The sequence below is a fragment of the Triticum aestivum genome, chromosome 7B (assembly GCF_018294505.1).
Source record: "Triticum aestivum cultivar Chinese Spring chromosome 7B, IWGSC CS RefSeq v2.1, whole genome shotgun sequence".
Classification (NCBI taxonomy): domain Eukaryota; kingdom Viridiplantae; phylum Streptophyta; class Magnoliopsida; order Poales; family Poaceae; genus Triticum; species Triticum aestivum.
Window position 1 is genome coordinate 377,533,254 of NC_057813.1, and position 25,874 is coordinate 377,559,127.

Sequence of the window (25,874 nt, forward strand, 5' to 3'; positions counted from 1 at the left end):
TTCACTTATATCATTTGAAGTTTGGATTGCCTATTTCTCTTTAGATAGAAAACCACCATTTATAGAACTAGAAAAGTGGCCCTCTCGATGCGCGAGCTAGAACTTTAGCAAGTTTAACAATATGATTTCTTTTATTTCTTCTAAAAATACATTTGGGACCAAATGTATTGGTATTTATAAATACAAGACCTCTTTTTTACCAAATGCAAGAGTATGTAACAAAGGTTGGTGAAAACAAATCAATATTTGATATCTTTGTCGGTTGATCGTGAAGTAGTGATTTTGAGCATAAGTGGAATTCCTTCTTCATATTTTGGAAATATCAAAATGGCATGTTCACGTCGAATCATTCGTGAGCGACATGTGGCCGGGTGATCATTTTTTTAGTGCGGGTGTGATATGAGCGACATGTGGCTGGGTGATCATGTTTTTAGTGCGGGTGTGGCTCATCACGAAATGCGAGTTTATGTGCCAAACAGGCACATCGAACCATAGTAACTTTGTACATGTTGAAAATATAATTCATTTTCGGGGAGTACGACTGGCACCGGAATTTTTTATAGTTCTTATATGATTGTGTACTCTATGTTTGCATGAAAAATTATATCTAAATGCACGTATATGCACTATAATTTTGTGTAAATCATAGCTAGTTAGTAATTTTTTTGTATTAAAAAATGAATTTTTTGTATTCTAAAAAATTGAATCATAGCCCAACATGCTCAAGCAGATGCACACAGTGCGCACACATCTTCTCTCACTATGCTTCGGAAATAAAGGAAATTTTCTCTCCGACTCGCACCTTCACACGCTGACATGTGTGTTCTTGCCCGATGCCCCGATCCCCTTTCTCCTGTCCTTCTCTCCGCTCACTCCAGATTTGCTGCCACCGGATGAGGCCCGGCTTGTATCGCTGGTAAATCCTAAGCTCCCATGGGTTTCCCTTGATTTGTTGCCCTTAGCGGCTGAGCCTGCTCATCCTCAGCTGTGGGCACCCCCGCAACTCGAATCACTGGTGCGACCACAGGGTCACTGGCGGCTGGTTTGGCTCCTCGTATGCCTCCTCTATTTCCTGGGCCAGTAAATTGTGACAGATGTGTAGCAGGGCCCGAGAAACCGCTGCGCAAGAAGGGAGGCGAGATCGTCGATCTGTACATTGTCATTATTGTCGGCGTCCGTGCAGGTGATGTGGGCGTGGAGCTCGTCTCCCGCATCCAGCATGGAAACAGCTTGAGTATGAGGATCCTGGCAACGTTGTTGTCCCCAAGCACGCAAGCCAGACGCCTCATCGCTGTTCCCACTCGAGGCGGCCGAGTTGTGGTTATCCTGGACAACAGCAGCATTCTTCGACCTACAGGTCCCTTTTTTCCCTTTTCATGTCTCTTTCATATTATTCTTTTTGCTTAACCTTTTATTATGCGTGTACGATTGTAGCAAACTACCAGTATAATTAATTAATGTCCGACATGTAACTACAACAACAACAACAACAAAGCCTTTAGTCCCAAGCAAGTTGGGGTAGGCTAGAGGTGAAACCCATAAGATCTCGCAACCAACTCATGGCTCTGGCACATGGATAGCAAGCTTCCATGCACCCCTGTCCATAGCTAGCTCTTCGCTGATACCCCAATCCTTCAGGTCTCTCTTAATGGACTCCTCCCATGTCAAATTCGGTCTACCCTGCCCTCTCTTGACATTCTCCGCATGCTTTAGCCATCCGCTATGCACTGGAGCTTCTGGAGGCCTGCGCTGGATATGCCCAAACCATCTCAGACGATGTTGGACAAGCTTCTCTTCAATTGGTGCTACCCCAACTCTATCTCGTATATCATCATTCCGGACTCGATCCTTCCTCGTGTGGCCACACATCCATCTCAACATACGCATCTCTGCCACACCTAACTGTTGAACATGTCACCTTTTAGTCGGCCAACACTCAGCGCAATACAACATTGCGGGTCGAACTGCCGTCCTGTAGAACTTGCCTTTTAGCTTTTGTGGCACTCTCTTGTCATAGAGAATGCCAGAAGCTTGGCGCCACTTCATCCATCCGGCTTTGATCCGATGGTTCACATCTTCATCAATACCCCCATCCTCCTGCAGCATTGACCCCAAATACCGAAAGGTGTCCTTCTGAGGTACCACCTGACCATCAAGGCTAACCTCCTCCTCCTCACACCTAGTAGTACTGAAACCGCACATCATTTACTCGGTTTTAGTCCTACTAAGCCTAAACCCTTTTGATTCCAAGGTAACAAAACATCATTCTCCTAACCTTTCATTAAGTAGTATCTAACAGAACAAAAGTTTCTTTTACAATAGTTCCCCAAGACCACTGTTTCGATCTAATGCTAGAAAAATACATAACAAACGTTAAGAAATTGAGGGTTTGCGTTAGGTTGATGAACTATGATGGTGAGTTAGTTGATGTGCTTGGCCAGAAAATCCAGGAGCTCGTTTCTCCACCATGTTGTTGCTTGCTTCACAGCCGATTCTTGCTTGTTATCGTACCCATTGTCTTGTGGTACCAATGGTTGGCACTTCTCCTGTAGTCCAGCGTATTGGGACTCTAGGAGTATCTTGCTGAATACACTGATCAAGTGAGTGTGCTCTATGGCCTTTATTTTGTACCCTAGAATGTCAACCTGACCCGCGGATAAGCGCGAACCTATCAAACCACAAAGGTAATTGCACAATGTTACTATCACTGCTTGTGTTTAACTACATCCCTAAAAATGTTTGAATTAAAGAGAATAATGTGACATTATGACGAATACGGCAATTGGAAATTTTGTATATTATAAAATAAATCAAGAGTAAGACTGCAGCAGAATTAGTCATGGATTAACAATTAAATAAATCATTTGGTCTCAAATAAACACTACGCTCGTTCATAGGAGTCAGGGCTTAGGTATATGTGTCGAACATATATGCAGCATCAGTGCTTGTTTAAACAGTCGTTTCTCTACAATCGTGTGGAACATATATAGGCTCATTATTAGTGTTTAAGTTTGATTGTGGAGGGATTTGGAAGAGGAGAAGCATGCTTACCTGCAACCTCTTTTGGCACCGGCCCACAAGCATATGTAGTACTACCAGCAAGACGACGAAGCAAGCTAGATTTAATTCCTTCATGATGAAATCCTGCACCAAGCTAACATAATCTATAAGGATCAATTAGAACATACACATGAATTTGAGCTGCACCTGTGTGGATCAAAAATTTCATAGCATACAGCCCAACATGACGACGTCCATCGTCTTTGACTCGTAGCAGTATAGATCAGATAGAAGGGCAAGGAAGATGTAGGCCTAACACCAGTGAACTATGGAGGAGATTTTTCTTATCTTCCGCTATCCTCAGCAGTCAGACGACGACATCAACAAAGCAACATGGCAAGAGCAATTTGGCGGCTCGCCTCTAGGCAAGGCAAAAGTGTAGCGATATAGACCCATGTTTTTTTAGTTAAACCTTCTTTTTTGACAGCCATATAGATCCACCTTTTCAAAAACAAAAATTGCCAAATAAACCATGTTGGTGCTATTATGATTATAATGGCATTGGTAGGTAAATTTGTTCACTTATATATATATCCTATTTAATGGCCATGAAACTTTACTCTGTTAAATAAACGGATAGATGTTTCTGATTTTTGTAGTAACATATTTATTATGGTTATCAGTATTGCATTTTGATTAATCACTCATGGTGATCCCGAATCCAACAGGACAATCATGTCCTTTTCCTAACTCAAATCCGGAAGGCTGAAGTCAACTAAACAATGGGTCAGCCTGTACATGAACCATCACATCATAAATTTCTAGTACTGATATATTTTTTTATTTCAAAGAAAATACATATACCAATACAATTAGTCATAATTGTAATTTTCTACTTCCAAACCACAAATCTTAAATTCCATATTGTGGTAATATGGTTTGAAAAATCATATGCAAGTTGTACAAAGTAAGTAGAGTTAGAACACATCCCAACAAATCTGTAAATAAAGAACACATCCCAACTACACCTACATCGACAACGTGAGATTGAGCTTGCTGGAATTAACCACGATGTGTGGTTTCCTGTCCAGCTGTGACATTAAAATAATCAACGATTAGGAGTGTATTTTGGTAGCCTACGTTAGTGTAAATCACTAAATGATTCTTTTGCAATCAAATCCACTCACGTGCATGTTTTGCTTGTGGGCGTTTTTCCATCCGGTAAGATTCCATCAAGTCCTCTTGTACGTCAGTACGTGTGCATCCAGCCAATGTTAGGAAGTAATCAACATGCTTCCGGATTGTGGGTGCATCCAGCCAATGTTAGGAAGTAATAAACATGCTTCCGGATTGTGGGTATATACCATCTGATCCATGGCAAAAAAGCATTGGCTGGGCAATCCATCATCCAGCTTCAGAGCTAATAAAAGAATTAACAAAAGTAACCAATGAGACACCACATGGAGCCGGATCAGACATTTGAGCGATTGGATATACATGTATATGTAATTTATCATACGACACCATATTACGTACTCTTACATTATTTGTGTATAAAGCAAACTTGGAATCAAATATGGTAGGTTTTCTTTGATATTTAGATATACATATGTTATGCAAGGTACCTATTTTTCTTCATAATGTACTTGCACCATTGCCCACAAGAGTAGGTTTTGGTAAAGTTTGCTTATGTAATGGGATGGCATTGTCCCAAGTGAGGCAGCACGGCCGAGATGTGTCTTCAACCCCTACTCTCTCTCTCAACCTGCAAAAAAGTACAAAATTTGAATCCATAATATATCAGTCCAGCAAGAGACAAATAATTAATAGATTATTATGTATGCATAGTTAGCTTAATTAGCGATATTGCACACACATAGAAAATGAAAGAAAATCCCTTTCATGGATTATTTGTAATGGCGAAGGCAGAACTAAAACCGCTAGCTAGTGACAAGTAAGTTTCTAACATCAATTGACATTGTTCTGAATAATATTATATGCACCATTCCAAATGCTAATTGTAAGGAGAGCAGAACTAAAACCAATGAAGATGTTTAGGTAACCGCAGATATAGGATCGAAGAACAGAGCACATTCAGCTTGTAGGTGCAGGGGGCGAAGTAACAAAAAGAGTACATAGCTTACACATAGATTAGTGCTTATACCAGAAATAATAAGGTAGCAGTCCAATGACCGTACGAATATGCTACTGAGCTACCTTTGCTTGGTCAGCGTATGTGTCTTCTTGCCCGAATCCCTGAGACCTCGCCTTGCTGTTTTGGAGATCCTGACGGCTGTTGGGGGTCTAATACATTATGCACCTGATGTAACTAACCTGATCAACAAAATATAGATTCTTAGTCTAGAGCTGAATATATTCGATGGAGATTCTTACAACTGTTGATGGACTAATACCTACTTGAAATTATCAAAATTTGGACTGCCCACCTCTCTCTTACGTATATTGCATGCATGTTGATCTGCAGACAGTACGCATGCCCGGTGATCCTCCTGAGGCTTGAGCCTACGTCCGGCTACTATGGAACATGGCAAGGTTTACACCTTGGCTTCAGATTCAGTTCACGTGGATGTACTTTGTAACCACTTTATCCTTTCCCTTCCCTTTCTTTGGAATATATGGATTGATTTGTCATACATCCATGATCCAAAAATTGGATGGGTGCTTACCTTCAAAAAATTGATCAGCACGACGATACGTGAGTCAGATATGTCGGATCAACTTGCACTTCAACCAAAGCCCACGACGAAGTTAGGCATTCATCTTCCCTTGAGATCTGTACGCCTTTTACCCCGCTACCGATCGTAGTGTAGAAGACGTCAACAACAGAGAGGATGCATCAGGGGAGAGGAGCTATATATGGGTTGACGTTGAGGGTACATGATTAGCCCAAGGAGAGGCTTAATCCATCTCGCCGGCGACTTCATCGCCCGGCTTGGCCGCAGCGAGAGCATGGAGATGATAGATTAGGTGTTAAGCGGGCGTGCTATTTTCGCCCTAGGTGCTAGGCTGTTTTTTTAGATCCAATTTGTGGGTATCTTCTTTTGTTAATATTTTTTTGGTTTTTATATAAAATGTGTGGACTCCTTTTTTAATGTGAGGATGTGTATGGACTCTTTTATAGTAGGTGTGTGGACTCTTTTTACCGTGAGGAGGTTTATTTTCTTAACATTTTTCATATGGAATTGTTTACGAACATCCATCGGCTAATATTGACAGTTGTTTCCAAGGCTACCAGATTAACGGACAGATGTTTCTAATTATTATGGGATTTTGTAGGTATTTATATTTTTTTCTGATAGCTCGTAAAGCACCTTTTATATATAATAGATTGCTCGACAGTAATTTGTTCACCCATCGTAATACTTATGCTATCTTGGGAGAAGCCTCTAGTGAAACCTATGGCTCCCGGGTCTATCTCTTATCATATTTGCTTCCAATCTACTTTTATTTGTATCTTTACTTTTTGCATCTATATTATAAAATACCAAAAATATATTTATTTTATCATACTATCTCTATTTGATCTCACTTTCGCAAGCGGCCGTGAAGGGATTGACAACCCCTTTATTGCGTTGGTTGCAAGTTCTTTGTTTGTGTAGGTGCATGAGACTTTTGAGGAGCCTCCTACTAGATTGATATCTTGGTTCTCAAAAACTAAGGGAAATACTTACGCTACTATTGCTGCATCACCCTTTCCTCTTCAAGGAAAACCAATGCAAGCTCAAGACGTAGCACATATCACATAAACACATAATACCAATCGTCATCGAACGTTAAGCGTGCGGACCCTACGGGTTCGAGAACTATGTATACATGACCGAGACACGTCTCCGGTCAATAATCAATAGCGGAACTTGGATGCTCATATTGGTTCCTACATATTCTACGAAGATCTTTATCGGTCAAACCGCATAACAACATATGTTGTTCCCTTTGTCATCGGTATGTTACTTGCCCGAGATTCGATTGTCGGTATCTCAATACCTAGTAAATTCTCATTACCGGCAAGTCTCTTTACTCGTTCTGTAATACTTCATCATGTAACTAACTCATTAGTCACAATGCTTGCAAGGCTTATAGTGATGAGTATTACTGAGAGAGCCCAGAGAAACCTCTCTGAAACACGGAGTGACAAATCCTAATTTCTATCTATGCCAACCCAACAAACACCTTCGGAGACACCTTGTCGGTGCCAAAACCGGCGGATCTCAGGTATAGGGTCCCGAACTGTGCGTCTAGGCGGATGGTAACAGAAGACAAGGGACACGATGTTTTTACCCAGGTTCGGGCCCTCTTGATGGAGGTAAAACCCTACTCCTGCTTGATTGATATTGATGATATGGGTAGTACTAGAGTGGATCTACCACGAGATCAAGGAGGCTAAAACCCTAGAAGCTAGCCTATGGTATGATTGTTGTAATGGTTGTTCGTCCTACGGACTAAAACCCTCCGGTTTATATAGACACCGGAGAGGGTTAGGGTTACACAAAGTCGGTTACAATGGTAGGAGATCTACATATCCGTATCGCCAAGCTTGCCTTCCACGCCAAGGAAAGTCCAATCCAGACACGGGACGAAGTCTTCAATCTTGTATCTTCATAGTCTTGGAGTCCGGCCGATGATGATAGTCCGGCTATCCGGACACCCCCTAGTCCAGGACTCCCTCAGTAGCCCCTGAACCAGGCTTCAATGACGATGAGTCCGGCGCGCATATTGTTCGGCATTGCAAGGCGGGTTCCTCCTCCGAATAATTCATAGAAGATTGTGAACACCAGGATAGTGTCCGGCTCTGCAAAATAAATTCCACATTCCACCGTAGAGAGAATAATATGTACACAAGTTCAATCTGCTGACGTATTTTGTGGCATGACGTCACACCACCACCAAGCCTTCACTTGAATCATTTTTTATTATACCACCTCAGCGCGTTTAGTGAAGCGGTTTCCTTGGCACTTCTTGTCGAAGCAGAGATCGTGTTCCCCTTATTCCGGTATTCCCATCAATACGGACGTGGGTAACCCAACCGTGCCATTGATGGTGACGCTTGGGAGATAAGCGAGTTTTACCAGGCCGGTGGGGACGCATAGTCTTCGTCCGCCCATATATAAGGGGACAAGGATCCACCTTTTTTACCCACGCCTTCTTCCTCCTCTGCTTATCCATCTCCGCGCACTCGAGCTCCAGTGCCCAAGTCCGCACATCTCGTCTCAACCTTCTCCAGCCATGTCCGGAGCGGGAGGCAAGTGGATGGCCTCCTCCGTTATGGAGGGGCACATCGAGAAGCTGCGCGGCGCCGGATACCTCTCCAGCGACATCGCGCACCGGCTGCCCGACGAGGGGCAGCTCATCCCCACCCCCAGGCCTCGTGAGAGGGTCGTATTCCTCCCCCACTTCCTCTGCGGACTGGGCTTCCCACTTCATCCCTTCGTTCGGGGGCTCATGTACTACTACGGCCTGGACTTCCACGATCTGGCGCCAAACTTCATCCTCAACATCTCGGCGTTTATCATTGTGTGCGAGGCCTTCCTCTGCATCCAGCCCCACTTCGGCTTGTGGCTAAAAACCTTCAATGTCAAGCCAAAGGTAGTGAAGGGCGTCCAAGCGGAGTGCGGAGGCGCCATGGTGGGCAAAATGCCCAACGTCATCTGGCTCGAGGGTGCCTTTGTGGAGTCCGTCAAAGGGTGGCAATCGGGGTGGTTCTACATGACCGAGCCGCGTGACCCTAAATGGGCAGCGGCCCTCAAGTTCAGATCTGGCATCCCCATGCAGCTCACCTCCTGGAAAGAGAAGGGCTTACTATGGGGTAGTTCGGAGGAGCTGACAGGACTCCAATCCTGTCTCCAGACCCTGGTGAACGAGAAGCTTAAGCTTGTCAACGTGATCCAGGTCATGCTCGTCCGCCGGATTCTCCCCTGCCAGCAACGGGCCTTCAATTTGTGGGAGTTCGATCCGGCACAGCACCGAACCCTGAGCGGGCTCTTCGACACGACGTATGAAGCTGCCTGGAGGGTGTTGTTCAAGGGCGGAGAAGCCCCCGCATCCGCAACTGAAGATCGCGGATTCAGCACCAAGCGCCCGGCCGGCAAGGTAAGCTTTGTTATCCTTTACGGGCACTTATTTCTTTCATAGTTTGACTCTATGTGGGATCTAAAACTCCCAATGCCTTTAATAGGACTGGCAGAGGACGTCCGGACAGGTCGACTGTCCGGCTCCCCTTCCTGAAGACCCAGAGGACACCCGTTTAACGGGGTTGCTAGTTCCGGCCCTTTACGTGGTGCCAGAGAAGAAGGCCAAGAAGAAGGCCACGGGAACCCGAAGGAGTTCCCGGCGCCAGGTGGTATCGGACTCATCATCCGATGGCTCCGAGGCGGACTCCTCCCCCGAAGACGAGGAGGAGAAAGAGGACTCTCCCCAGGAGGGGGGAGAGCGGAAGAGGAAGGCTTCCTCAACAGGGGAGGCCGAAGGGTCCAAGAGGAGAAGGACCCTTCCTCCAGACAGCTCCGCCAACGTCGACGACGGCGACGAGGGGTGGCCCTCAAGGGCCAAGCCCCCGGCAAGATCGTAAGTATCCGGATTCCTGAATGATTTATAATTTCTCTTTTGTGCCACATAGTGTCCTTCTAATGCCGCATACAACCTGTAGTCCGGCCGAGGATGATTTTCCCGCTTCTTCGAGCAGGTCCTTGGCTCCGTCGGATGTGGATTCCATTCCAACCGCCTCCACCCCTCGTGACGCTGAGGACGCCGAGGTGGGATCCCAGGAGGGGACCCGTCAGGAGGGGGAGGCTCCGGAGGTGCCACAGGGCAACCTCCCAGACTTCGTGCCGGACTCCGCACCGGAACCCGTAGTGGTTCTGGAGTCCGGCAGGAGGCCCCTTCGTAAGAAGGGCAAGACCGTGACACCGGCAGCCTCCGTCCAACCGGAGGCACAAACAACTTGTTGGAGGCGCTCAACGGCGCTTCCATCGAGGAAGAACACCGCACAATCATGAGTGCGGTGATTCAGAAGGTTCAGCTCGCCAAGTGCGGGCTGACCGAAGCCTGCAGCAGCCTTCTAACAGGCTTTGAGGTAAGAAGTTTTAAAATATGTAATGTAATACCGCATAGGCAGTAGCCCCTGATGCTCTATTCGGTGTTCGGAAAGAAAAGTCGGACTAAGGATCTAAGAAGATATACGCAGGAGTTCTAAAATTTATGTCAATATGGGATTGCAGGCTGCGCTGCTGACCTCTGCCGCATTGACTGCAGAGGTCGGTGCTTTGAAGCAGGACCTTGAGCGATCCGAGAACGAGCTCAGCCTTGCCAAGAAGCAGCTCGAGGAAAAAGAAGGTGAGTAACACCGTATTAAATTTGTACCTTACAGAAATGGATTTTGGTTGCAATAGAAATAACAAGGATAACGTGGGCACTGCAGGGGCCACGAACGAGGTGGCGACCCTGAAGGAGGCCGTGTCCGCAGCCGAACATAATGTGGCCGCGGAACGAGCGGAGCGAGAGAAGCAGGAGGCACGGGTGGTGGAGGTGCGGCAAGAGCTCCAGGCTCTCATGGAAAAGCATGAGAGTTTGGAGCGCGACTCGAAGACTCGAGAGTCCAAGCTTGCCTCGGCTCTTGAGAGTGCCAAAGCCACTAAGGCCGAGGCCCATAAGGCCCTTCAGGAGATTGAGGCGGTGAAGAAAATAGCGGCAGGTAAGGCATTTTTCATGCAAAGCAAGCATGTGAATGTGAATTACCTGTTACTTACCCGAATTCGGAGCTCTCCAGGAGCGTTTGCAGATCTGCCTCGCAGCGTGTCTGATGCCACCGCATTCTACCGGGCCGAGGAGGGGAGCTCAACGGAGAAGGTCTTCTGGTCTCAGTATGCTGAGGCCGGACATCCGGTGCCCCTTAGCGACCAGCTGAAGCAGTTGGTCGAGCTCCACAAGGTAGCCGAGCAGGCCATGAAGGGCCTCATAGTCCGGCTGTGGCCTGAAGAGTCCATGCCTGGGAGCTACTTCGGCCTCGTGCGGCGGCTGGTGGATGCGTGCCCCTGGATGGAAGTCATCAAGCACTCCGCCTGCATTGAAGGTGCCCATCGGGCCCTTGCCCGCGCAAAGGTGCACTGGGGCAGGCTGGATGCTGAGAGGCTTCTAACAGACGCGCCGCCGGCGGGCAAGGAGTATCGTACGCCCGAAATGTATTATAAGAGTGTCCTCAAGGGTGCCCGCAAGATTGCGGATGAGTACCCCAAAGATGTAATTTTTAGTAGACTCGCAATGTGTTATCATGTGCGCTGAAAACTTTGTTCATATGCGCTAAGCAACGCTTATTGATTTAAAATATTACCTTCTGTGCGGCCATTTATCAAATCTGAGAGATGGCAAGTCGTCGGCTTCAGCCCCCATGCCACGAGTGCTGGGGTGTTCGGGATAAACTTGAGCGCCCTTGTTCCCATTTTTGGGTCCATCTAGGGAGGCGCTCAACACAACGAACAAGGCAACCGGACTTATAATGCTTGAACACTCTCACTTAGCCATAGAATTCTATAATTTTAAATTTCGGCGAAGCCCCTAGTGTTCGGAAGACCGAGTTCTGGGCGCTATCCTCGCCTGGGCCGGACGAAGCCGGTTCCTCGCTCTAAGCGGCATAAGTCTTTAGGGACTCGAAAAGACCTCTCGAACAGCGACCAACTCTCGCCTTATCATGACGGTCAGTTTTAGCTTTCTCCACTGAGGCGCTCGCCCAGCTCAACCGGGGCGCAATCGTAGTGGTTCTCCCAGTGCTACCTTAGCCGATAGAACGGAACGTAAGGTACCAAAACATGGGAGCCGGGCAAACCCAACTATTGACCCAAGACATGATTCGAAGCCGATGCATATAGTGCTATAAGTTCGGGGTGCCGCGCTTGTGAAAGTGTTCGGACTTATCACACCATAATGCGGGGAACATAAGCCCCTGGTGTATTCGGCCGTACCAAAGTGTACGGATGCAAGATGTCACAAATGAACATATATGTAAAAAGGAATGCAATTATAAGCAAAAAGCGATGCATTGTTTATTCAAGGAATTCTGCTATGAGTGCAGAACGATACAAATAGTGCGGTAAGCAAAGGTTTGGACTAGTAGACATGTCCCCCTCCAGGGGTAGGCTGCGGAATGGTGTATTAAACAGATTTAATGCTCATAATGGAGACCACCTGAGTGTTCATCGTAGCCATTGTCCCTCCCTGGCTGTTGCATCGTGAGTTCAACAGATCTACTGCCGGACAGGGCCTCTGGTGAATGGAGTCCTGTGGATAAATAAAAAATTAAAAAAAGGAAAAAAAGGGTGACACACTTGGGAGCCCCTGGTGTGCTTGAGCCGCACTCTGGGCCTGTCATGGTCGTGCCCCTCCCCCTATGCCCATGGTATCTCCAGAGCGTAATGATGTACGCGAAGTGCTAGTCTTGCAATCATGCTGTAACACCCCGGATGTAACTTTCCATATTTGTAACTCCAACTCTTGCCATTTTCGGATATGTGCTATGATATTCCCTCCGTGGTTGGGTTTTGTTTTCGTTTTGCATTTTGTCCATGTCATGCATCTCATATCATGTCATCATGTGCATCTCATTTGCATACGTGCTCGTCTCATGATTCCGAGCATTTTCCCCGTTGTCCGTTTTGCAATCCGGCACTCCTATGTTCCCCGGCGCCCCTTTTACATTTTTCCTTGTGCGGGTGTTGAACATTCTCGGAATGGACCGAGTCTTGTCAAGTGTCCCTGGTATAGCACCGGTAGACCACCTGTCAAGTTTCGGGTCATTTGGAGTTCGTTTGGTACTCTATCGGTTAACCGCACTCTCGCAAAGGCCTCTTTTAAGTTGCAGCCCAACATCCCTCCAAAACAGCCCAATAACCCATCTAACTCCCTTCCATGCTCTCGGCCGTTCTATCACGATCGTGTGGGCGAAAACCACACTCCATTTGGAGCCTCCTAACTCCCTCTACCTCTATATATAGATCCCTCCCCCGAATTCACGCGCAAACCCTAAAAAAATCCCTCTCCGCGCCGCCGGACACGTCCGGATCGGGCCGGACGCGTCCGCCGCCGCGCCCGCAGCCAATCGGGCGCCGCCACGTGGCGCCGCCGCGCCGCCCCCGCCGCCGGCCCACGAAGCCCGCCGCGGGCCCTCCCCGCCGCCGACCCGGGCCGCGCCCCGCAGCCCGCCGCGCCGCCGCCTCCTCGCGCTCTGGCCTCCCCGCAGCCGACCGGAGCTCGCCGCCGCCGCCACCGGCCCCTCCTCCGGCCGCCCTGCCGTCCGCCGCGCGCCCGGCCCCGCCGACGGAACTCGCCGCCCCGGAGCCGCGCCGACCCCGCCGGCCACCGCCCCGTCGCCGGCTGCGCACTCCTCCGGTCCCCGACTCCGGCCCCGACCGCTTCTCCGGCGAAGCTCCGGGCCAACTCCGGCGACCTCGACTTCCCCGATCCAGATCTGATCCGAACCCTAGGTTGACTCCCCCCCCCCAAATCTCACTAAGTCTTTTCCTGTGATAATTTTGTGGCATTTTCATCGCATCACATCTCCGCACTCGTGGCTCCGTTTTGGGCGTGTAGCATATCAAATTGTTCGCCTCGAAGAGTAGATCATTTCATCTCATTGCACCATTTTCATTTGAGCTCATATTGATGCCAGAAATGCTGTTGGAAGAGGGCTATGTGATGTTAGTTTCTGTTTCTTAACAGAACTTGCACTTTTATCATTTTTGCCATGATTAATGTGTGCACCTTATGAACTTGAGCCCTACATGTGTGTTGAACTATGCCATGCCATCTTTCCAGGGGTGTATGCCATGTATTTTTGTGAGTTATGTGGTGACTAGAACAAGCATGCAAACTAGGGATGGTAATGTTGCTGATTTCAGGAACTTAGTGTTTTCACTAAGTCATGTCCTACTGTTATTTTTATGCCATATGTTCATGTTGTTACAGAGAGATCTATGCCCTTTTTGAGCATGACCAGTAAGGGTGTTTTGAACATATGGATATGCTCTATCCATCCATGCCTTTGTTGGCATTTATGGAGTAGTCTAGCATGTCATTTTCGTGCTCTACTTTTGCTTCAAAATGTTCCCTGGCAGATTGTTTGCATGAGATTCAATTTTCACAAGGTTGTTGTAGTTGATCCGTGTATGCTATGATGTTGTGCTTGCCATGTATAGCTTCTATGACATGTCTTCTTGATGGGTGTATGCTTAGTTTATCATGAGATGCTCTGTTGTGAGTGCATCGAGCTCACGAACATGCCTACTTGTTATCTGTTTTTGCCATGCCCAGTTTTTCTGCTAAGTCTGAGATCTGTAATGAAACTTGCTATGTTTACATGGGTGCCATCATATCTCTATGGTCCTTTTTGGCTTATGGTCAGTAAGGGACTATTGATCTATGCTTTGAGTAGATTCATGTCATGCCTTGTTTTGCTATTATAAGTTCCTGTAGCATGTTGTTTGCTTGCTCTAAACATGCCTTCCTGATGTTAATTTCTGGCATGCTAGTATTTTCACTAAGTCTGTGAACCTGATATTTTTTTGCACTTTCACCATGCTTGTTTGAACCTGTTATGATGTGATTTAGCCGTAGCTCAGTGTTCCTCTTTTGTTAAGCATCTCCTGTAGATCACTGCCATATGCTTTGTTTTTATGTTGGGGTGCTGTAGCATAGTTTCTTGTTGCTTGCTAAGTAGCATCGTGCTGTTAAACGCAGATTTGCGTCATTCTTGTTTTGCTTGTCATTTGCAAACCGTGCATCCGATTCCGGTGATCTTTATATCGATTTCAACCGAAATCATCTCATCTTTCCAGCGGCATACTTGGTTTGCCCAGTTGATGCCCGGTTCATCATTTTCCTTCCGGAGCACACATATGCATTGCATATCACATCTCGCATAGCATGTCATGTATTGCATCATATTGCTTGTGCATTGCTCCTTGTTTGATTGTGGTTCCATTGCTTGTGTTCTTGCTTTGGGTAGAGCCGGGAGACGAGTACGTGAACGAGGAACCTGTTGAGAACGCCTACGAGGATCAAGCCTTCGACAACTCTGAGAACCTTGCAGGCAAGATGACCATACCTTCGATATCACTTCTATCTTTGCTTGCTAGATGCTCGCTCTTTTGCTATGCCTATGCTGCGATACCTACCACTTGCTATATCATGCCACCCATATTGCCATGTCAAACCTCTAACCATCCATGTCCTAGCAAACCGTTGATTGGCTATGTTACCGCTTTGCTCAGCCCCTCTTATAGCGTTGCTAGTTGCAGGTGAAGATGAAGTTTGTTCCTTGTTGGAACACGAATATTTTGGGATATCACAATATCTATTGTTATAATTAATGCATCTATACACTTGGTAAAGGGTGGAAGGCTCGGCCTTATGCCTGGTGTTTTGTTCCACTCTTGCCACCCTAGTTTCCGTCATACCGGTGTTATGTTCCTTGATTTTGCGTTCCTTACGCGGTTGGGTGATTTATGGGACCCCCGTGACAGTTCGCTTTGAATAAAACTCCTCCAGCAAGGCCCAACCTTGGTTTTACCATTTGCCACCTAAGCCTTTTCCCTTAGGTTTTCGCGAGCCCAAGGGTCATCTTTATTTAACCCCCCGGGCCAATGCTCCTCTGAGTGTTGGTCCAAACTAGAGCCACTTGCGGTGCCGCCCTGAGGCAACTTGGGATATCCTCGGTTGCCGTACGTACTGCTCATCCGGTGTTCCCTGAGAACGAGATATGTGCAGCTCCTATCGGGATTTGTCGGCACATTCGGGAGGCTTTGCTGGTCTTGTTTTACCATTGTCGAAATGTCATGCGAATCGGGATTCCGAGACTGATCGGGTCTTCCCGGGAGAAGGTTTATTCCTTCGTTGACCGTGAGAGCTTGTGATGGGCTAAGTTGGGACACCCCTGCAGGGTATTATCTTTCGAAAGCCGTGCCCGCGGTTATGAGGCTGATGGGAATTTGTTAATGTCCGGTTGTAGAAAACCCGAAGTTGACCTTAATTAAAATACATCAACCGCGTGTGTAACCGTGATGGTCCCTTCTCGGCGGAGTCCGGGAAGTGAACACGGTGTTGGAGTTATGTTTGACGTAAGTAGTTTCAGGATCACTTCTTGATCGCTACTAGTTTCACGACCGTGCCTTGTTTCTCTTCTCGCTCTCTTTTGCGATGTAGCTTGCTGCAGCTCCACCTCATTACACCAGCCTTCCCTTAAGCTTAAATAGTCTTGATCTCGCGGGTGTGAGATTGCTGAGTCCCCGTGGCTCACAGATTCTACCAAAACAGATGCAGGTACCGGTGACGCCAGCGCAGATGGCGCAACTGAGCTGAAATGGGAATTTGATGAGGCCCTTGGTCGTTACTATGTTTCATTTCCAGACGATCAGTAGTGGAGCCCAGTTGGGGCGATCGGGGATCTGTGTTGCATTTGGGGTAGTCTTCTTTTATTTTGGTTCCGTAGTCGGACCTTGAGTGTAAACTGAATGATGGATGTTTATTTATGTATTGTGTGAAGTGGCGACTGTAAGCCATCTATGTATCTCTTTTCCCTTATGTATTACATGGGTTGTGCGAAGATTACCTCACTTGCGACATTGCTTTCAATGTGGTTATGCCTCTAAGTCGTGCTTCGACACGTGGGAGATATAGCCGCATCGAGGGCGTTACAAGTTGGTAATCAGAGCCATCCCCGACCTTAGGAGCCCCACTGTTTGATCGTTTTTAGCGGCCGAGTTGTGTCTATAAAAATGTTTTGAGTCATTTAGGATTATATATATCGGAGAGTTAGGAATTCTTTTTACTCCTCAGTCCCTTCGTCGCTCTGGTGAGGTCTCCTGACGTAGAAGTTTTGACTTTCTCTCCTCAAATTTCACTAAAAAAATTTTAGGATCACGCGGGTATCTTGGAATCGTTCTGATGGTTTTATGATGAGAACATTGTCTTGGTGCCTCCTGTCAGGGGTTTAGTGGAAGTGTCCCGGGGAGTTGAGCTCTGAGGTGTTGTCATCATAATTTTATCGTTGCAGTTCTGGAATACCTGAGTTTAGTACGCCGACATCGAAAATCTCTTTTATGCAGTTCGTTGGTGAGATAACCCCGATAACCCAGTACTGAGGTGAGTACGGGAGTATTGCCATGACTCGTATAACGGATGCTTTTCGAAGGTTGAGGTACACGATTTCCGAAGGTTTCTTGGTTATGTGTTGACGGATGGATACAGCTGGATGTAGGGATTGTTAGTTTGGGTGAGATATATTGCTTCCCCTGTATCCCCAACACCTGATTGCATAACCGGAAAGTTTCGGGAGTTTATAGGTGGGATTCAAGTAGCTCTAGCATTTCTTCCCGCAGATATTTGGTTTGTGATTGGGTAATCCTTACCACTTATTTGTTCCATTCATACCTTGTTTTTATTTTCATTCATCAATCTCTTATCAAGTGGCTTCTCACCTTAATGGACGTGATGTTTACTTTGGAATTCATTCGTTCATCCCTGTTCGAATGTTTATTGTGAAGACTATATGTTGCAATTTCTATCCGTTGATTCAACTTGTCTATCTGTCTATCAAGATGCTAACGGATGTCACCCTCTTCAGGATGGCTCCGCCAACGCGTCAGAATCCGGAACGCAGTGATGGGAGTCAGGCGAACCCTCCACCTCCACCTCCGCCTCCGGAGGCATGGCAAACTTTGATGGCAACCACTAACGCCAACGCTCAGTTGTTGATTCAGCTGATGCAAGAGCGTAACCAAGGCCAAGGCAACCAAGGGAATCAAGGTCAAGGGCAGTTCTACCATCAGCCTCAGTTTCCTACCCTCAACCAGTTCCTTGCAAATCAGCCAAAGTCTTTCAGCTACTGTGCGAGGCCACAGACGCCGACGATTGGCTCGTGGATATCAACAAGCATTTTGAATGCAGCAATGTCAGACCCGAGGACTACATCAAGTTCGCGTCTTTTCAGCTCAAGGATCAAGCAGCTGATTGGTTCCAGCAATACAAGGATTCCAGAGGAGGTCGAGTGATTACTTGGACTGATTTCTGTCGGGACTTTAAAGCTCACCACATTCCTACCAGTGTTGTTGAGAGCAAGCGTGAGGAGTTCCGCAATCTCAAGCAAGGCAACATGTCAGTGTACGAATACAACATACAGTTTCAGAAACTTGCTCGCTTCGCTAAACAAGACGTTCCTGACGAAAAGAGTATGATCTATCAGTTCAGAGGTGGCCTTAGAGAGGATCTGCAGTTAGCTCTTGTTCTTATTGAGCCTACTCAGTTTGATCAATTCTACAATATGGCCCTCAAGCAAGAAGGTGCTCAGCTCAAGTGTGAGGCTTCTAAGAAGAGAATCAGGGATGCAGCTCAGTCTTCTTCTTCCTCTCAAGGCGCAGCTAAGCAGCAAAAGTTCTACCTTCCTCCTCCTCCGTTCCGTCAGACTTATCAGCAGAAGAACTCAGGTGGTCATGGATCTTCCCACCCACCCAACCCAGTCTATCAGAACAAGTCTCAGCCTCAAGCTCCAAGGTCAAATGCTCCTTATCACCGTCCGCTCTCAGAGGTGACCTGCAACAAGTGCCAGTAGAAGGGTCACTATGCGAACAAATGCTTCAACCAAAAGCGCCTTCCGCCTCCTCCTCCTGTGAGGTCTTCAAGCAATGCAGTGGTCAAGCATAATCCGAAGCATGCAAAGGTGAACATGATGAATGCAGCTCAGGCAGAGGATTCTTCAGATGTGATAATGGGTAATCTCTCAGTTAATGATATTCCTACAAAAGTCTTATTTGATACTGGTGCATCACTTTCTTTCATTTTGAGACCTTTTGTTGCCAAGCATGAGTTTGTGACGGAAAAGATTCCTATTCCGTTGAAGATTGTGTCTCCGGGTAAGCAAATGACTTCTCGAGTTTTCGTCCCGGATGTCTCTATCAAGATGGGCGACTACAAATTTCTGTCTAAACCAATTGTCCTTGGTGACTCGGATATTGATCTAATTCTCGGGATGGACTGGCTTTCTCAGCACAAGGCTCAGCTTGATTGTGCTGCTAGGGAAATTCAATTGACACACCCTTCTGAGGATGTTATCATCTATGCCACTCGTGATGAAACCATTCGGTTGTTTTCTCTCAATGAGAAGGGCGAATTGGATGCTATCTCTCAGATTCCAGTCGTTTGTGAGTACCAAGATGTCTTTCCAGAAGAGCTTCCGGGTATGCCTCCTCATCGGCCAGTCAAATTCGTTATCGATCTTGAGCCTGGCACTGAACCCGTTTGCAAGCGTCCTTACAAGCTTGGACCCAAGGAGCTGAAAGAATTGAAGAAACAGCTCGATGAACAAGAGCGTCTGGGTTTGATCAGACCGAGTTCATCTCCATGGGGATGTGGAGTTCTTTTTGTCCAGAAGAAGGATGGCACGGACCGACTTTGCGTCGATTACCGTCCATTGAATAAGAAGACAATCAAGAACAAGTATCCACTTCCCAACATCAATGAGCTATTCGAGCAACTCAAAGGTGCTAAAGTATTCTCCAAGCTTGACCTTCGTATGGGTTATCATCAGATTTGCATTCGTGAACAAGATATTCCCAAGACAGCATTCAGAACAAGCTTTGGTTCTTATGAATATACTGTCATGTCTTTCGGCCTTGTCAATGCTCCTCCAACATTCTCTCGAATGATGAACTTTATCTTCAACCCCTACACCAATGATTTCGTCTTGGTGTATCTCGATGATATTTTGGTCTTCTCCAAGAACAAGCAGGATCATGCCAAACATTTGCGATTGGTGCTCGACAAGCTCAGAGAGCATCAATTCTATGCGAAGTTTTCCAAATGTGAGTTCTGGCTTGACGAAGTTCTTTATCTTGGTCACATCATCCCCGCCAAGGGCATCGCTGTTAATCCCGAGAAGGTGTCTTCAGTTCTGAATTGGGAACCTCCTCAGAATGTCAAGCAGCTCCGCAGTTTTCTCGGTCTTGCAAGCTATTGTCGAAGATTCGTTGAGAATTTCTCTAAGATGGCAAAGCCTCTTTCCAACCTCCTCCAGAAGCATGTCAAGTATGTCTGGACGCCTGAGTGTGACGTTGCTTTCAACACCCTCAAAGAGAAGCTAGTTACAGCTCCTGTCTTGACTCCTCCTGATGAATCCAAACCATTTGAAGTATTCTGTGATGCTTCCTTGCAAGGTCTCGGTGCTGTGTTAATTTAAGAGAAGAAAGTTGTGGCCTATACCTCTCGTCAGTTGAAGCCCAACGAAAAGAACTACCCCACTCACGATCTCGAGTTGGCGGCAGTTGTCCATGCATTGATAACATGGAGACATCTCTTGTTGGGAAGGAAAGTGGACATTTTCACCGATCACAAGAGTCTCAAGTATATCTTCACTCAACCAAACCTCAATCTCAGGCAAACTCGATGGGTCGAAATGATTCAAGAGTACAATCCAAGTATTGTATATACTCCTGGCAAGGCGAATGTGATTGCAGATGCCTTGAGCAGAAAGGCTTATTGCAACAGTCTAATTCTCAAGCCCTTCCAACCGGATCTTTGTGAAGCTTTCCACAAGCTGAATCTTCAAGTTGTTCCTCAAGGCTTTCTTGCCAACCTCATAGTCTCTCCTACTTTGGAAGATCAAATTCGTGAGGCACAACTCCTGGATACCATGGTGAAGAAAGTGAAACGTGGTATTGACAAGGGCATTTCCAAATACAAGTGCTATCGCTTGGATGACAAAGATACTCTTTTCTTCGAGGATCATATTGTGGTTCCTAAAGGCGATCTGAGAAAAGTCATCATGAATGAGGCACACAATTCCCTCCTATCTATTCATCCTGGAAGTACGAAGATGTACCATGACCTCAAGCAGTCGTATTGGTGGACTCGAATGAAGCGAGAAATTGCTCAATTCATGAATGAATGTGATGTCTACAGAAGGGTGAAAGCAGAACACCAAAGACCAGCTGGTCTCCTCCAACCTCTTGCTATTCCAGAATGGAAGTTTGATCATATCGAGATGGACTTCGTGACTGGATTTCCTAAGTCCAAGCGTGGAAAGGATGCTATCTTCGTTGTCATTGACAAGCTTACTAAAGTGGCTCATTTTCTTCCTGTCAAAGAATCTATCACAGCAGCTCAGCTGGCAGAGCTATACACCTCCAGAATTGTCTCCTTGCACGGTATTCCACAATTGATCTCTTCAGACCGTGGAAGCATCTTCACTTCTAAGTTCTGGGACTCCTTTCAGAAGGCCATGGGCACCAACATTCGTTTCAGCACAGCTTTCCATCCTCAAACAAGTGGCCAAGTCGAGCGAGTCAATCAAATCCTTGAGGATATGCTCAGGGCTTGTGTCATTTCCTTTGGCATGAAGTGGGAAGAGTGTCTTCCATATGCCGAGTTCTCCTACAACAACAGCTTCCAAGCAAGTTCGGGCAAGGCCCCATTCGAAATTCTCTATGGCAGGAAGTGCCGTACTCCTCTCAATTGGTCCGAGACAGGTGAACGCCAACTTCTTGGCAACGACTTGATCACAGAAGCCGAAGAAATGTGCAAAGTCATTCGTGAGAATCTCAAAGCCGCGCAATCGCGCCAAAGGGCTATTATGATGACAAGCACCGTGATGTGGCTTTTGAAATCGGAGACCATGTCTACCTCCGCGTCTCTCCAATGAAAGGCACTCGTCGCTTCGGTATCAAAGGGAAGCTTGCCCCTAGATACGTGGGTCCTTTCAAGATCATTGGCAAAAGAGGCGATCTCGCCTATCAACTTGAGCTTCCATCCAACTTTGCAAACGTGCACGATGTGTTTCACGTGTCACAGCTTCGCAAGTGCTTCAAGATTCCTGAGCGCACCATCAACTTTGAAGAAGTTGACCTCCAAGAAGATCTCTCTTATCATGAGCACCCCGTTGCTATTCTTGAAGAAACCGAGCGCAAGACTCGCAACAAGTCAATCAAATTCCTGAAAGTAAAGTGGTCACACCATTCCGACCGAGAAGCCACCTGGGAGCGCGAGGATCATCTCCGTTCCAAATATCCGGAGTTCTTTCAGTCCTAGATCTCGGGACGAGATCCTCTTGTAGTGGTGGAGTGTTGTAACACCCCGGATGTAACTTTCCATATTTGTAACTCCAACTCTTGCCATTTTCGGATATGTGCTATGATATTCCCTCCGTGGTTGGGTTTTGTTTTCGTTTTGCATTTTGTCCATGTCATGCATCTCATATCATGTCATCATGTGCATCTCATTTGCATATGTGTTCGTCTCATGATTCCGAGCATTTTCCCCGTTGTCCGTTTTGCAATCCGGCACTCCTATGTTCCCCGGCGCCCCCTTTTACATTTTTTCGTGTGCGGGTGTTGAACATTCTCGGAATGGAGCGAGCCTTGTCAAGTGGCCCTGGTATAGCACCGGTAGACCACCTGTCAAGTTTCGGGTCATTTGGAGTTCGTTTGGTACTCCAACGGTTAACCGCACTCTCGCAAAGGCCCCTTTTAAGATGCAGCCCAACATCCCTCCAAAACAGCCCAATAACCCATCTAACTCCCTTCCATGCTCTCGGTCATTCGATCACGATCGTGTGGGCGAAAACCGCACTCCATTTGGAGCCTCCTAGCTCCCTCTACATCTATATATAGATCCCTCCCCCGAATTCACGGGCAAACCCTAAAAAAATCCCTCTCGCGCCGCCGGACACGTCCGGATCGGGCCGGACGCGTCCGCCGCCGCGCCTGCAGCCAATCGGGCGCCGCCACGTGGCGCTGCCGCGCCGCGGGCCCTCCCCGCCGCCGACCCGGGCCGCGCCCCGCAGCCCGCCGCGCCGCCGCCTCCTCGCGCTCCGGCCTCCCCACCGCCGACCGGAGCTCGCCGCCGCCGTCGCCGGCCCCGCCTCCGGCCGCCCTGCCGTCCGCCGCGCGCCCGGCCCCGCCGACGGACCTCGCCGCCCCGGAGCCGCGCCGACCCTGCCGGCCACCGCCCCGTCGCCGGCTGCGCACTCCTCCGGTCCCCGACTCCGGCCCCGACCGCTTCTCCGGCGAAGCTCCGGGCCAACTCCGGCGACCTCGCGTTCCCCGATCCAGATCTGATCCGAACCCTAGGTTGACTTCTCCCCCCCCCAAATCTCACTAAGTCTTTTCCTGTGATAATTTTGTGGCATTTTCATCGCATCACATCACCGCACCCGTGGCTCCGTTTTGGGCGTGTAGCATATCAAATTGTTCGCCTCGAAGAGTAGATCATTTCATCTCATTGCACCATTTTCATTTGAGCTCATCTTGATGCCCGAAATGCTGTTGGAAGAGGGCTATGTGATGTTAGTTTCTGTTTCTTAACAGAACTTGCACTTTTATCATTTTTGCCATGATTAATGTGTGCACCTTATGAACTTGAGCCCTACATGTGTGTTGAACTATGCCATGCCATCTTTCCAGGGGTGTATGCCATGTATTTTTGTGAGTTATGTGGTGACTAGAACAAGCATGCAAACTAGGGATGGTAATGTTGCTGATTTCAGGAACTTAGTGTTTTCACTAAGTCATGTCCTGCTGTTATTTTTATGCCATATGTTCATGTTGTTACAGAGAGATCTATGCCCTTTTTGAGCATGATCAGTAAGGGTGTTTTGAACATATGGATGTGCTCTATCCATCCATGCCTTTGTTGGCATTTATGAAGTAGTCTAGCATGTCATTTTCGTGCTCTACTTTTGCTTCAAAATGTTTCCTGGCAGATTGTTTGCATGAGATTCAATTTTCACAAGGTTGTTGTAGTTGATCCGTGTATGCTATGATGTTATTCTTGCCATGTATAGCTTCTATGCCATGTCTTCTTGATGGGTGTATGCTTAGTTTATCATGAGATGCTCTGTTGTGAGTGCATCGAGCTTACGAACATGCCTACTTGATATCTGTTTTTGCCATGCCCAGTTTTCTGCAAATCTGAGATCTGTAATAAAACTTGCTATGTTTACATGGGTGCCATCATATCCTCTAGTCCTTTTTGGCTTATGGTCAGTAAGGGACTATTGATCTATGCTTTGAGTAGATTCATGTCATTCCTTGTTTTGCTATTATAAGTTCCTGTAGCTTGTTGTTTGCTTGCTCTGAACATGCCTTCCTGATGTTAATTTCTGGCATCCTAGTATTTCCACTAAGTCTGTGAACCTGGTATTTTTTTGCACTTTCACCATGCTTGTTTGAACCTGTTATGATGTGATTTAGCCGTAGCTCAGTGTTCCTCTTTTGTTAAGCATCTCCTGTAGATCACTGCCATATGCTTTGTTTTTATGTTGGGGTGCTGTAGCATAGTTTATTGGTGTGTTCTAAGTAGCATCGTGCTGTTAAACGCAGATTTGTGCCATTATTGCTTTGCTTGCCATTTGCAAACCGTGCATCCTATTCCGGTGATCTTTATATCGATTTCAACCGAAATCATCTCATCTTTCCAGCGGCATACTTGGTTTGCCAATTTGATGCCCGGTTCTGTCAGGACCCCGACTCAATGCCACATCGATCTAGCATGTAACACCTCATATCACTTTGCGGCCTCACGCACGGTATTCCCACGGGTGTCGCCTTACCTTAGCCCGGGACCGTTTGCGCCTTTTGGCACACGTATATGACAGTGTCGCTAGCATCCATATGATAAGGAGCCCGGGCTGACATGGCTAGTCGTAAACCCAAAGTGGCACAGACTTACAGGGACAGGCATTGATGACCCAGCATCGAACGTGTCGGTCATCAGCGAGTGAATCCAGGCTGTAGCACTGGGCTAGCAGGACTCCGGTGAACCGGGCTGTAGCGGGCTAACAGGACTCTGGTATTCATCGCGTGACATTTCCCCGAAGGGACAGACACAGGAACGAAGAAGGACACATGCCGGCCAGCCTAAGTGTTCCGGAGCAGTAACAAGCTACCATGGCTCAGTGAAACACTAGGAGACATTTCCCGGTAAGAGAGGCTACTAAAGATAAACAACTAGATGGTCAGATCCCACACATACCAAGCATTTCAATAACATACACACAATATGCTCGATATGTGCAAATACAACATGGCATCACAACATGACTCTACGACTCAAGTAATTTATTCAATAGGCTCCGAGGAGCGCGATATTACAAACATGGGTCTCATGACCCAACAATCAGAGCATACAAATCAAAGCACACGCGGAAGCTATCATGTCTAAGTACAGACATCTATAAATGAAAAAGGCTGAGAAGCCTGACTATCTATCAGATCCTGCCGAGGGCACAAGATCGTAGCTGAGGTATCAAGCTAAACGTCGAAGTCCACGCGAAACCACTAGTGAGACCGAAGTCTCTCTGCAAAACATAAAATGGGAAAACGTGAGTACAAATGTACCCAGCAAGACTTACATCAGAACTAACTACATATGCATCATTATCAACAAAGGGATGCTGGGGTTTAACTGCAGCAAGCCAGCTTTGACTCGGTGGCTATCCTGAACTACGACTGCAAGTAACTCTTTTGAGGTGGCGCACACGAGTCCACATATTCACCAACCAATACACCACTATGGAACCGCTCCCGTCTCCCTACGAGAACGCCATCCATAGCACTCACGCTTATCTTGCGTATTTTAGAGTATCCACTTTCACTTGTCTATGAACTGATATAAGCAACCCAGAAGTCCTTTTCCGCGGACACGGCTATTCGAATAGATCATATTAACCCTGCAGGGGTGTACTTCTTCACACACGCTCTCACCACTTACCGCCGTTTACACGACATGTACTCGGCAACCTTCAAGCGGAAGCCCAACGTGGGTGTCGGCCACGGCCTACCTAAACACTCAAGTCTCTAGTCCAGGTTTATCGCCTATTCGGG

General features: G+C 47.1%; 1 protein-coding gene and 1 long non-coding RNA gene across 4 annotated transcripts; one reads left to right on the plus strand and one right to left on the minus strand.

Annotated features, from left to right (window-relative positions):
* Positions 1 to 750: 750 nt before the first annotated feature.
* LOC123160089 (uncharacterized) lies at positions 751 to 6,136 on the plus strand. Its single transcript, XR_006479994.1, has 2 exons — positions 751 to 1,357; positions 5,486 to 6,136. It is a non-coding gene; the product is annotated as an uncharacterized lncRNA (long non-coding RNA).
* Positions 2,276 to 5,700, minus strand: LOC123160087 (uncharacterized). Of its 3 annotated transcripts, none has more exons than XR_006479993.1 (6): positions 5,419 to 5,587; positions 5,218 to 5,334; positions 4,626 to 4,765; positions 4,188 to 4,420; positions 3,052 to 3,144; positions 2,278 to 2,668 (listed from the first exon to the last, which is right to left on the minus strand). XR_006479993.1 is itself a non-coding variant. In XM_044577909.1 (3 exons), the coding sequence occupies exons 1-3, from the start codon at positions 4,231 to 4,233 to the stop codon at positions 2,421 to 2,423; spliced, it is 387 nt and encodes a 128-aa protein (XP_044433844.1). In that variant the 5' UTR covers positions 4,234 to 4,574; the 3' UTR covers positions 2,276 to 2,420. The 3 variants fall into 3 exon arrangements, 1 of the variants encoding a protein (XP_044433844.1); XR_006479992.1 differs by having other exon boundaries at positions 2,280 to 2,668; positions 5,448 to 5,700; XM_044577909.1 differs by lacking the exons at positions 4,626 to 4,765; positions 5,218 to 5,334; positions 5,419 to 5,587 and having other exon boundaries at positions 2,276 to 2,668; positions 4,188 to 4,574.
* Positions 6,137 to 25,874: the final 19,738 nt, after the last annotated feature.

Bases quoted from the DNA above. Each gene is read 5' to 3' on its own strand.
- LOC123160087 (XM_044577909.1), bottom strand. From the start codon at position 4,233: ATGGAATCTTACCGGATGGAAAAACGCCCACAAGCAAAACATGCAC. The intron at 3,145-4,187 runs GTGAGTGGATTT...AGCTTGGTGCAG, and splicing joins CCCACAAGCAAAACATGCAC to GATTTCATCATGAAGGAATT. The intron at 2,669-3,051 runs GTAAGCATGCTT...GTGGTTTGATAG, and splicing joins GGTGCCAAAAGAGGTTGCAG to GTTCGCGCTTATCCGCGGGT.